This window comes from Thalassophryne amazonica, chromosome 9 (assembly GCF_902500255.1).
Source record: "Thalassophryne amazonica chromosome 9, fThaAma1.1, whole genome shotgun sequence".
Taxonomy (NCBI): domain Eukaryota; kingdom Metazoa; phylum Chordata; class Actinopteri; order Batrachoidiformes; family Batrachoididae; genus Thalassophryne; species Thalassophryne amazonica.
Genome location: NC_047111.1, coordinates 10,936,435 through 10,949,672, shown reverse-complemented (window position 1 = coordinate 10,949,672; position 13,238 = coordinate 10,936,435). Strand labels below are relative to the sequence as shown.

The window sequence follows — 13,238 nt, the reverse complement described above, 5'->3', positions numbered from 1 at the left end:
CTCATACATTAACACTAATTAATTAACACATTAATACAATAAAATTTGCTGATGACACTACTGTGGTGGGACAGATCTTCAACGGCAACAAGACAGCCTGCAGAGATGAAGTTGAAAGGCTCGTTGAATGGTGCACAGAAAATAATCTAACCCTGAATGTCAAGAAAACCAAAGAGATTATAGTTGACTTCAGCAAGCGCAAGGATGACCCCCCCACACACCTCCCTTAACCATCAAAGGTGAGGTAGTAGAGAGGGTCTCTTGTTTTAAATTTCTGGGCACCTGGATCACTGAGGATCTTAAATGGGAAGTTAACACATCTGCTGTGGTCAAAAAGGTGCATCAGAGGCTTTATTTTCTACAAGCATTGAAGAAGAACAACCTGCCGGCTGAGCTACTCAAGGCCTTTTATCATTGCTCCATCGAGAGTGTTTTAACCTGTTGCATTACAGCACGGTTTGCAAACTGCTCTGAAAACAACAAGAAATCCATCAGACGAGTCATAAGAATAGCAGAAAAGATCATTGGTCTCCCTCTGCCCTCATTGGATGATGTTTTTAGGACTCGCTGCCTCCGCCGAGCAAGCAGTATTCTGCAGGACGGAACATACCCCTCACACCACCTTTTTTCCGTGCTTCCGTCCAGCAGGTGTTATCGGGCCTTTAAAGCCCCACCACAAGGCTGAAAAATGTCTTTCCTAGAGCTATTACAGAACTGAACAGACACGCCCAAGATCCAGTTGGAACAATTGCATTATTCTAATTAGAACAAGGGCGGACATGTGCAATATTTGTTTTTAACTATTTTTAATTTTTAGGTATATTTATTACTGTTTTTAAGCTATTTTAACCCTGACCTCTCTGAACCCTCTCATCTGGAAGTGAGTGAGTGCAAGAAGCTGCAATGGTTCAAGGGGCAACATGCCGTGACGTCAGACAGCTGATGATATTTGTTTCTGTCAGATTACCATCTGTTTGATTGCTTTATTAGACTAATAAAGCTGAAGTGTTAAAATGTATCAGTTAGTCTAAGCACTTTGGGTTTATTCGAAGTTTGAACTTCACATTAATTTTTCTATTTCTTTAAAACTACAAATCGATGGAAATATTAACGCTTGAGCTTTTTTTTTTTTTTTTTAAGTGTTTGGAACTTTTTGTCTTTCTGCACCTTGCCGCAGCCGCCGGGTGGTGGCAGCAGAGGGCGACGTCCCGCTGGAAGCTGTTGTCTTTAGACGCAGAAGAAGACTCGTTCTTTCTCGCTTCCCCTCGTTAACGATATCTTCAGGTCAGTCAGACTTTCCACTTTAATCTTTCTTTAATCCGACTTTTACGAACTCTTGTCACGTTTTAATTTGTCTTTACTGAATCTCAGAAATGACTGCTGTCTGTTGAAGCTCATATTTGTATGCAGAACGTAAGATGTGTGTTGTTTTTCTCAGTCAATCCGACCTAAAGGAACATGTCTCCGGTTTGTCTTAAACTGGGTTATTTCGGCTTCTTGTTGAAATAATGTTTTAACCGGTGTAAAGTGAAGCGTTCGTTAAGTTCATAGCTCCTTGTAAGAGGGTTTATGTTACAATGTCCAACTATTTCAGAATATATCCGGTACCAAAGTGATTCTCCGTGTTCAGCGGCTCCGTCTATGTGCGGGTGTGTATTAAGCGGTTCCGTCTATGTGCTGCTTCCACACACCGGTTTGGTTTCTGTGGTGTTTTGTGCTTAATTTTAAAGCTTGTTTTTGATTGGACAGGGTCACGTTGGCGCTAATGTCATTAAATTTCCGCCCCACTGTCTTTGGGTGTATATGTCATAAACGCAGACTATCACTTTGGTTTAATTTCATGTTTGTGTTGCTTCACGCAGCCATGGAAACTGACCCAAGGACACAAAAATGATCTTGTTTAAGTGCAGTCATTCTGTTAAAAAATAAGGTTTTTGTTGTAGACTGTCTGTTGTGTGCAGGAGGTCATCGTGTATTTATTTTTTTTTTTAAGGAAGTGGCTGTTCGCACGGCGAGACTGGTGGCAAAACTTGGACCTACTTGTATAAACAAACACACTGCATTAAATGAGAGTTATGGACACGGCCGCCGTTCGAATAGGGTCGACCTTTTGTCACCAGAGTCTTGCCGTGCAAATAGTGAAATGAGAGTTATGGACACGGTCGAATAAAAAAAAAAAAAAATCAAAATTGAAAAATATTGAAGGAGTTATGACATCTTGAATGCAGTATGTTTGTTTATACAAGTAGTTCCAAGTTTTGCCACCAGAGTCTTGCCGTGCGAACAGCCAAATGAGAGTTATGGACACGGTCGCCGTGTGAATAGCCATGGCCTTTTTTAATTGTTGCTGAAGATGAATCTTAGGGCTGCAGCTAACAAATATTTTTGGAATTGAGTTTGGAAATAATAATAATAATAATTGATTACTCGATTATTTAATCGAGTAATCGGATAAAAAGTACTTTTGTATTTTTAAACAATATCAGTAGAGGCAGGGCTCTTCCGAAGCAATGGCACAATGTCGCTGTGCCATCATGCAGATTTTTAAGTTTCAGGTGTTCCCTCTCTGTGTTTTCCCAGGTAATTATTTTTCACATTATTAAGAGTTTTGGAGCTTTGCCAAACCATAAGCCCAGGCCGTCTGAAATCTTCAGTCTGCGGACAGTGCATTTTTTTTCCTTATTGCATATTTCGTTTGCACTTTATTACTGTGATTTATTAAGTGTTAAGGTTAGCGAGAGTGCAGCTCAAACCGACTATTTTCTTTGGATACTTGGTGAATCATCTTTACACTTATATTTATTATACCTTTTGGCAGTTTTGTGTTATAAATCAATATATGTATATGGCTTAGTAATGTAATACAGTGGTACAGCAGCCACCACGGCACACCAGTTTGTTTGTTTTTTTTTTCCCCCAGGCTTCGGGCATAATCAATATTTTCGGCTCCTGCACATTTCAGTCCAGCGAATAACAAAGTCTTTGAAAAAAACTGCTGTGGAGTGCAACGTTTCCACAACAGCTGCACTGATAAATTAACTCTACAGCCTGTTGATTAAAAACTCGTACCAATCAGAATATAGGCTTTTTTTTTTTCTTGGGGGGGGGGGGGGGGGGGGTTCAAACATGATTAACGTGTGCGTACTTTCGCTTCATTTTCGGATGTGGAGAGCAGCAAGTGGAGCAAACCATGTTTTTTTAGTTTTTTTTTTAATTAACGCTCTGCTTCACTTTAAATGCATAAGTCCGTTTCAGATGATCAGCGCAGACCCTTTCTCTTAAAAGGCTTTATTTTAGTCGGCATGTGGCTTTGTAAACTTGTAGCATCGCTTGCTAGATTGATTAGCGCTTACATTAGTTATGGGCATGCTCTACAGTCTTCTTGGGTTTTTTTTTTATGTTACAGCAACACCTACAGGCCTGGCGTATGTACTACGGCTTTAAACAAAGCTTCGAGGCAAAGAATTTGCCTCAAACTTTTTTTTTGTAATTGAATTATTCAAATTACTCGATTGATCACTTCAGACATCCAGCGTTTCATCACATGTACACAGACAGAGACCAGATTAGAAACAGTTCCCTCAGTTTCTCACTTTATCCGCTTGGGGGCGCCACTGGAGATCCGAAGTGGATCTACCTGTTGCTTTGGTTCTAGTTTTACACCAGTCGCCTTTACTGATGCAAATCCATGTTACAATGAGAATATGCAGGGGCGTTGAACTGGGAGCCTTCCATACTGAAACCGAACGGAACAGACTTACTTAACCAGTGTCCCTGTCAAATTATTTATGTGCTGTGCAGTGTGACAAAAATCTCACAGCAATATACAAATAATAAATGTGTGATAGAAAGAATATTTGAGTAATAATGTTTGATGTAAAAATGTTTGATGGAACATTCGATAATCCGTATGAAGTTTATATTCTGATAGAAAATTTGGAGCTTGCCTCTTTTTTTTTTTTTTTTTAATGGATGAGGCTGTGTTTGAAGGTGGGATGTACAAAGAGGTGTACTTACTCTGACATTAAACCAGGGGTCTCAAAATCTTGTTGCAAGAGGGCCACTTCAGGTATTGCATTTAAAAAAAAAAAAAGGAAAAAAACATTCAACTTGTTTGAACTGTCCTTCGCAACATGAACTATTTTACATCCATATTTGACTTTTTTAAATTTATTTATTTGTCGTCTAATGCTTGCTCCCAGACACCTGAGACTGCCGTTTCTCAGACAGCTTGGTCACATTTGCTCTGGGGGGGGTGGCAGTTGAAACCCTCCGTATGGCTTTAAGCCCCTTTCACACCGTGGCCCCTTCGAGTTGCTTCCTATGGCGTCATGACGACGCAGGAATGTCTGTCTCAGGTGCGCGCAGCAGGGGGTCAGAGAGGAGGTGAGGACGCAGAGTCTGGCTGCCTGTCCTCTGCACAGAGAAGTCAGAGTGCACAGTTTGTCTGCAGACAGACTGTGCACTCTGACTTCTCTTCTAGTTTATATTTGTTCTTGTGCTGACTGCGGGTCTGCGCTCTGAGTTCTGTTATAGTTTATCTTTCTTCCTTTGCCTGCATGTGAATGAAACGTCTGTGAGTAAATGTAGAGATGTCTGGAGTTATACTTGATCTGGACATGTCCTGTCTATGACAATCAGTCTGTGAGCAGGACTTATGTCCTTCTTTGTCCTTTATTTAACACAGTGATGAGAGAGTTTCACATGTGTGCGCGCGTGAACGAATCATCCATGAGTGGACTTTTTACTGGATGTGGACATGTCCTGTCTCTGGCAATCAGTCTGTGAGCAGGACTTTTATGGGCTTCATTTAAACATAGTTGTGAGAGAATTTAAGAGTGAGGAGCTGCAGCAGTCAGCATTTTATTTTATTTTATTTTTTCCTGTGCTCTTTTTGAGTGTGTAGTTTTACTGCATTGTGTACACCAGTGGTGTCCAAACTATTCCAGAAAGGGCCGAGAGGGTGCAGGTTTTTTTTGCAGCCACTGACTCCAGCAGGTGATTTCACTGATTAACTCATCCCATCTGCTTCATTGAAATCAGTGAAGCAGATGGGATGAGTTAATCAGTTAACCATGAATCAATGAAATCAACGAATTTGAGATCATGAGATGAAATAAACGGTCAAATATCTTTAAAAACATATTTAAAAATGAGAATATATGAATGAACTGAGCCACAAAAAAAAAAAAAAACCCTGACATGGTGATGTGGTGATGTTCAGAAGCACAGATCACAAAAAGCAGCTGAGAACTCTGAACTTTAACAGCTGTTATTTTCCAATGGTATTTATTTGTTCAAGCTTGAGCTTAATGTAGTGTTTAAGAACAAAACGTGACTGATGAGGAGAAACAATTTCAGAAATGCAACAGAAACAACCACAAATCAGAAAAAGTTGGGACTGTATGAAATGAAGATAAAAATGGTGCACGTTCCCAGTTTCTCCACTCACAGAAGCCAAATGTTCTTCCAGAGTTGTGTAATTATACTACAATAGTAGAATATAAAGAAGGGGAAAAAAGAAAAAAAATAGATAATATATTCGTCAATCGCAATTATTTGTCTGACAATTATTCATCTCCAGAAATTCCTAATCGTGACAGCCCTAGGTTCCAGCAGCATTGTATAGCAGCACAGAGGGTAAGAAGCACACAGTATCAAAAGTGGAAAAAAGAAACAGTTTGGCTCTTTGAATGCATTGTAAGTAAATTCATGTCAATGCACCGGGTTGTTAGTTTTGTGGTCTTTCATATCTGGACAGTTTCAGATTGATGGAATGTTGCCCATGTGGATGAAAAAAATCCATCTGCAAATGGACACAAATATTGGTATTTCCTAAAGTAATTCCCTTCAGCTGCTTCTTGATGCAGCTCCACACTACATGGAGAAATGTGGTGGTGGTGGGGTTTGAACCGGGAACCATCTGCACTGAAACCAGGTGCACTAACCACTTGGCCACCACCCCCTAAATGTTGAGGTTTTCAGCAGATACAAAAATAAAGCAGCATCTTTGAAATGTGTAAAAAGGTTTGATTCCTGTTTTGTTTTTGTATTTGAAAGTGCCTGGATCAGGAGCAGCAGCAGGTGATACAGAGATACACCATTCTTCAAATAATAAACCAGCAAATGTACTTTTTTTTATACAGCTTATAGTAATTTCTTTAAAAAGTGTGACTTTGTAATGTGATTGTGTACGTGCTGTTTTTTTCTTGGTCCATGGGTTAGATTTTGAGATCCTGATCAGACCTTTAACTAGTCTAACTTGGTGTAAGAATTGAGCTGGAGTCAGTCGAGGCGCCGGTGCTAACATGTCACGTGGATCTCGTTCTCCTAGGCGATGGCTCCTCGTAAAGGAAAGGAGAAGAAGGAGGAGCAGGTGATTAGTTTGGGTCCTCAGGTGGCCGAGGGAGAAAACGTCTTCGGAGTTTGCCACATCTTTGCCTCCTTCAATGACACCTTTGTCCACGTCACAGACCTCTCTGGAAAGTAAGTCCAACTAAACCTTTTCAGTCATAGTTTTATGCTGTCCACATCTTTGTGGCTGGTGCTGTTAGTTCAGGATGTCCTAACGTAGTCCCATGGCCGTGTCCAGACTGGGAGAAGAACCTGGCTGGATGTTAGCGGTGGCGTGGACTAGCCTTCACTAGATTTATAAGTCGTGTCGTTTATCGACACTGTGCCGTGTGAGTCTCCTGGTACTTTGAAGACATCACGATCCAAAACTTCCACAACACCTTCCTGTCCTCGCTTTAGTCCTGAAAAAAAAAAAGATTTAGTTTGTCATCTCCCACAGTGTGTCAGAAAGGTCCAGGTTTGCACTGTTCCAGAACTTTATTCAGAGGATGGACTGGAGTGCGTGATTCACGGACTATTGATGATTGTTTGACTTGCTACATGAGCAGTGATTTCACAGAAAAGACGAACATTCACAGCTCCTAAACAGCGTCTGGTTTCTTGTGGCCACGCAGGGTTTTTCCTTTAGAACAGTCTTCCAGCACTGAGTTGGTCCCTTCAATGTCGCACTTATATTCTGAGTCTGCACAGCAGGTCTGAGGTGGATCTGCAAGTTTTACACCTGATGTTCTCCTGACAGAACTCCGCTTTACATGCAGAGGTGGGTTTTGAAACGGGAACCTTCAGCACTGAAAACAAGCACACTAGCTGCTTAGCACCACCCCTGCCCTTCATGACAGCACTGTAGGTGTTAAATTACTGTCGCTGGGTTTGTTTGTTTGTTTTTTTAATCTAAGATGTATAAATTTGTTAATCAATGACTTTTTTTGCTGGCTTCACAGAATTTTTTTTTTATTTATTTATTTTTTTGAGTAATATAAAAATAAATTTACATTTTTAAAAAACTTGCCGTTTATATTAAAATATTTTAATTGTCTTCTCTTTAAAGACATGTCACATGTTTTTTTGTTTGTTTTTTATAGGCCTGGGTATTGATTCAAATTTCAAGAATCAATTCTGATTCTTAAGATTCAGAATCGATTATTTCAAACTGATATTGATTTGGGTTAGTGTTATTAAAACCATCTTTTGGGCCGTTACCTGATTGTCCAGTTATTCAACATATTAATGCTGCTTTACAAATTTGGCCCTCAAAATGCAGGCAATATTGTTTCAGAGAGTTATTTTCTGAGGACAATGGCCCCGGTCTCTACAAAGCTCACACCTGCGGTGTTCACTATGCGGTATGCTACGGGAGAACTTTACCCCCCGAGAACTTTTCCTATAGCCGCACACCAGAGAATAAATCTGCTCCGTCCAAAAACGAAGCTTCTGAGCTTTCGTTTGAAAGTGTTGGCTTGGATTTACAGACAGGAGACGACACACTTCACCCTGAAACTCTAAAGCCCCCGTCACACATTGCAAGAATGTGCAGGAACTGACAGCAAATATTGCCATAATCCGACGCAGTCGGGAGGAAAAGAGGTGTGGTCAGCAGTGTCAGAACGCATCCGGATTACCTTGTCCACACCTGCCCGATGGCATCCAAAGCGACAACAGGTAGATGGCACAGACTGCTGTCAGACTGCCATAAAAGGCACTGAAGATTGCCTGATGTCTGGATGGCGAACATGGGGCCGGACTGGGAAGCAGCACTGTGCTCCTCACCCGCACGCAGTGCGCAACGTGCGTGGGGCTGCAATTATCACTCAGTCGTGTGTGTGTGTGTGCATAATGCTGCATGACCCACTAAGCAAACAGTCAGAATACATTATTTCCAGGCGTTAATGGACTTTATTTAATGTGCCACAATCGTGAGAGAACTAAAGGCAGAGCTGCAGCTGGTGATCGTGCGTGCGGGCTTCTTTGATCGTGTGGGGTTTACATTTTGAAAACGGTATACAACTGGGTGAGACTGGCATGTTCAGGATTTTCCTCCTTTTGTGGTTTTTCCTCAGTGGAGCTGGAGTAAAATACTGTGGCCTTATATTTCATGGAATTTATGTTCAGCAAATATAAGCCAACTCATGGCTACGAGCGTGCATATCTGGGAAAGCCTAAAGCACTTCTGGGTTAATGGTCACAGGTACCAACAACACAGTTTGCTGGATGTTTAAACAATACGGCTGGAGTTTGCATGTCTGCTTTCTTCTTCACTACTGTCTCAATTGCTGACATTATTGTTCAGTCTCGTGTGGCTGAAAGCCGCTTGTCCCTCTAAGAAGTTGACGCTGACCGCACGAGTCCTCGTAATTAGTTGGAATGCTGGAGTCTCCTTCTGTATAGGAATTAACCAGACAGTTTGCTCCACCAACAAAGAACAGTGGGACTAAACATTGACAGGAGCTGGTGAGAGCTAAAGATTGGCAGTCATTCTGCCAATCCTTTCTGTGTCCCGGCAGGGTGAGGTTGCTGAATCAAATTAAGCTGCGGGCTCCATTCCTGGTGGTGCCCTTCCATCTTCACCCGGAATCCAAAGACTTTAGTTTCCTAGACGCTGCCTGGTGGGTCATGGGAATAATGCTGCCCGATCGCTAGTTGGCATTGTTTGTGGTTCCAGCCTCCGACTTTTGTTATTGGTTAATGAAAGCATTTTTGGCAAATGCTTTGGCTTTCATCTGTCTTGTGCTGGTCCAACAATTTCACCTCTAGTGGCACAATACAAATGCCCCCAGTCGTCCCTCTTAATCTTGGCCCCGGTTCAGAGAAGAAAACGCACAAAATAGAACCAAATTATTCCTAGCTAGGGTATTCGGCGACCGGGCTGGTTTTGAACACATTAACCTTTTCAAGGTAAATGTTTCACCAACCCTGTTCCTGGAGGGCACCTGTCCTGCATGTTTTCTAACTCTCCCTGATCCACTCCCAGGCAATTATCAGGTGTGCTCAGCCAATCAGGAGCTAGATAACAGCACTATTTATAAAAAAAAAAAAAAAAAAATCAGGTGTGACTTGAGTACCGTATTTTCTGCACCACAAGGCGCACCGAATTATAAGGCGCGCCCTCAATTAGCGGGTACTTAACACTTACAAAAGGCGCACTGGATTATAAGGCACGGCTTCAATTAGCGGGTACTTAACCCTTACAAAAGGCGCACGCTAAAACATATAGTCTACAAAAAAAAAAACAAAGGTCACGGAAGAAAAACAATGAGTTTATTTGAACTTTTTAACAACTTTGAACTACCGGTATTTAACAATATGGTACTCACATTGTTTTTTATTATGGTTCTGTCACAAATCCATCGAAGTCCTCATCTTCTGTGTCTGAATTGAACAGCTGGACAATTTCGCCATCAAACACGCCAGGTTCCCGCTAATCATTGCTATCGTTTTTGCCATTCAGCCGAATGGTGACTGTAGAGACGCTTCTCCCGGCTGTTCTTTGTTCAATGACCCATTGCTCGAGTTGGTCTTCTAGCTGTGGCCACCTCGCTTTGTTTCCGTGGAAACTCTGTTTGGTCTTTTTAACTTGGCGCAGTTCATTTTCTTGTTTCCTCTCGCAGCTGCTCTATTCCCATGAACAGCCGCGTAACTGATAGCCTGCAGTTTGAATTGTGCCTCGTAAGCATGTCTCTTCACTGGTGCCATTTTCCGGGGTCCTTAGACAAACAAATGTTGTTTTGCAGGATACCTGTAGTATACGGTAACTACCGGAGGAGTGGTGGAGGTAAGCGTACGTACCACGGACTCTTCTCTGATTGGTTTATCACTGGCAGCGTACGTATTCTACGCTACCAGCGTACGTACTGTACGTATTACGTAATGTTCTCAGATTGGTTTATCGCTGCCATGGTATGTACTCTACACTGCCAGCGTACGTACTTTACGTATTACGTCCCTGTGTCAGCGGGAAATGGTCCAATATTCCGACAGTCAAAAGACGTGGGTCGTTTTTACAGATTTTGGAATTCAGTGCGCACATAAGGCGCACTGGACAGCCGATTTTTGTGAAAATTTAAGGCTTTTAGGTGCGCCTTATGGTGCGGAAAATACGGTAGGTAGATGTGGAAAACCTGCACCAGCTAAGAGCATGGGGGGGGGGGGGGGGGATGAGAAGCAAAGGTGGGACAGACGGCAGCTCCCAGCCGGCCATCAACTTGATCCCGAAATCCAACTACAGGCTTTTTAACTGCAGTAACTTTCAGATACGTGATCGGAGCTGGAATTACCGCGGCTGCAGTTGCAGTGTAATTTTTTTCAGGCTTCTGCGTAATGGGCTGTTACTCTTAACAATAGTTAGAACTATGACATGACATGATTGTTTAATAATTGCTGGTCTGGTGTTGCTTCCAGGGAAACGATCTGCCGCGTGACTGGCGGGATGAAGGTGAAGGCGGACAGAGATGAGTCGTCTCCGTATGCTGCCATGTTGGCGGCTCAAGATGTTGCTCAGCGCTGCAAAGAGCTCGGAATTACAGCGCTGCACATCAAACTCAGAGCCACTGGAGGCAACCGGTATGTTCAGAAGCTGCCATAAAATACATACAGGTCATACAAATAAACTGCAGGTCGGTGTTGAGTGATGCACATTGGACCACTTGATGTGGAAAGAGTCAGAATGTTGACTCTGTTTCTAAGTAAAATTCTTTCTAAATATTAATAATTAAAAAAGTGTTTAAGGCTCCAGTTGTGAACTTTAAGCTTCTCAGTGACTAACGGGCCTGACTTTAGACCCTGACCTGAGGGACCAGTGCCTTATTACAGCTCTCTCTCTGTCTCTCTCTCTGTCTCTCTGTCTGTGTCTGTCTGTCTGTCTCTCTCTCTCTCTCTATCACACACACACACTGTGTGGGGCTGTTCCAGGCTCTCTCTCTCACACACACACACACACTGTGTGGGGCTGTTCCAGGCACGGGCTTCCTGCATTTGCCACGGGGCTAAACCACCCCAAGTCCTGGATGGCAACCACTGAGGCACACAGCCTGTCTGTCCCCACCTGTCCAAAGTAACAGTGACATGCTGTGGCCAGGTGAAACGGAGGCGTGTCCATGATCTCCCATCTCTGGGGTCAGTTCAGTTTATTGTATTTTATTTGTATATCACCAAATCACAACAACGCTGCCTCAAGCAGCTTCACCCGCGTAAAGTCTGACCTCGCCAACCCGCCTGAGCAAGAACACAGGAGACAGTGGGAAGAAAAAACTCAGAAACCTCCAGCAGACCGGACTCAGAGGGGTGACCCACTGCTTCGACCAAACTTAACAGTTACAAGGTTTTTACAAGAATTCAACAAATGAAAGAATTTTTTTTTTTAAATCAACGCTGAGACTCCTGTGTCCTGGATCATGTCCAGAGAAACTCCCCACATGGAATAAATGTGGTGTCTGATGTTCCCTCACACTGGACAGACTCATTCATTAGACACAGTCATTTCAGGAGGACCCAAAGATCCTCCACAGAGACTTGGGACCAAAGACATCCAGTCCTCTCCTTAGGACACTGGTTAGTGCAAAGATATCAGCACATGGCATCACCAAACACCTGTGACCTTTGACCTCATGACTCTTTAAGATGTTCCTATGAGTCTCTGGTTCTTGAAGACCAAGGACCCTTAAAGTAGTTGATCACAGACTGGAAAAAGGATTTATAGATTTGAACTGAGTTGTTGTTTTTTCGTGGCGGCTCTAGCCGCACTGTGATTGGTCACTTTGTGAGCGTCCTGCTGATGTTGGATTTTTCTCTCCGTCCTCAGGACAAAGACTCCTGGACCCGGGGCTCAGTCTGCTCTCAGAGCTCTTGCTCGGTCTGGAATGAAGATTGGACGCATCGGTGAGTTGATGGTTTGTGTCTTCATTTAAGTGTAATGACTTTTCATCCTCTGAGACCATCTGAAAGGTGTTTGTGGGCTTGAGTTCAGTCCTGCTGTAAGTACTTGTCTGTCTGAAGGTGCCACCAGATGTTTGGGTCATTGTCCATGCCCACTCATGCAACATGTTCTCCTCAAACCCTCTTTGTCTCCACAAAAGACAACAAGACCAGACATGTTGAGCACTGATATCTGCGTCACTAAATCAATAGATTTATAAAAATTATATTTTCCCATCCTGGGCCAAGTTCAAACTGTGGACCTGAGGACAGCAGCTGCTCCTGGTGTGAGGCCACTGAGGAGAGTCTCTGTGAAGTTTCTGTCCCCGTCACTCAGGAAAGACGTCTTCAGTCTGTGAAGACTTCAAGGTGTTTGGTTCTTAACTCGGTTGTCTCTTGTTTTTCAGAGGACGTCACTCCGATCCCGTCAGACTCCACCAGGAGGAAGGGCGGTCGCCGCGGACGCCGTCTGTAGATGGCAGTGTTTATTCACCAATAAAATGTTTAAAGTGATGCTGGTGTCCTGTCGCTGTGTCCTTGTGCACCCACGAAAACCCCTCTGACCTCGACACACTGACTCATCTGAGACCTTACGTGACCTTTATCACACTCGCATGACAAACCTGACCAGCGCAACAGGAAACTGTAACAGTCGTTGTGCCGCACGGCAGTCTCAAGTTTTGTCATTTCGTGAACTTTCGTCATGTAGGACAGTAGAACGGATGCTTCCACTGTTTACGGTTTGCTCTCTGACACCGCCAACATGGCAGAAACGGCTGGCACACCCATAATTCTGACATCAGTGAAAATGCTACACAGCAGAAGTAGGCTGTTAACAAAAAGCTAGGCTGATGTTTTAAAAAAAAAAAAAATACTACTTGAATGTAGAAAAAGCTAGGCTAATGTTAAATTGTGGTAATGTGTTAAAAAAAAAAGTTTTTGGGCTCAGTGATTTTGTCAGGTTTTGCTGATGTGCT

The 13,238-nt window shown here is 42.9% G+C and overlaps 1 protein-coding gene across 1 annotated transcript; it reads left to right on the top strand.

Moving 5' to 3' along the window:
• Positions 1–1,149: 1,149 nt before the first annotated feature.
• rps14 (ribosomal protein S14) lies at positions 1,150–12,770 on the top strand. The gene is made up of 5 exons (XM_034177562.1): positions 1,150–1,284; positions 6,335–6,486; positions 10,750–10,911; positions 12,149–12,225; positions 12,669–12,770. Exons 2-5 carry the CDS (start codon positions 6,338–6,340, stop codon positions 12,734–12,736), a joined length of 456 nt encoding a protein of 151 aa, XP_034033453.1. The 5' UTR covers positions 1,150–1,284; positions 6,335–6,337; the 3' UTR covers positions 12,737–12,770.
• The last annotated feature ends 468 nt before the right edge of the window (positions 12,771–13,238 follow it).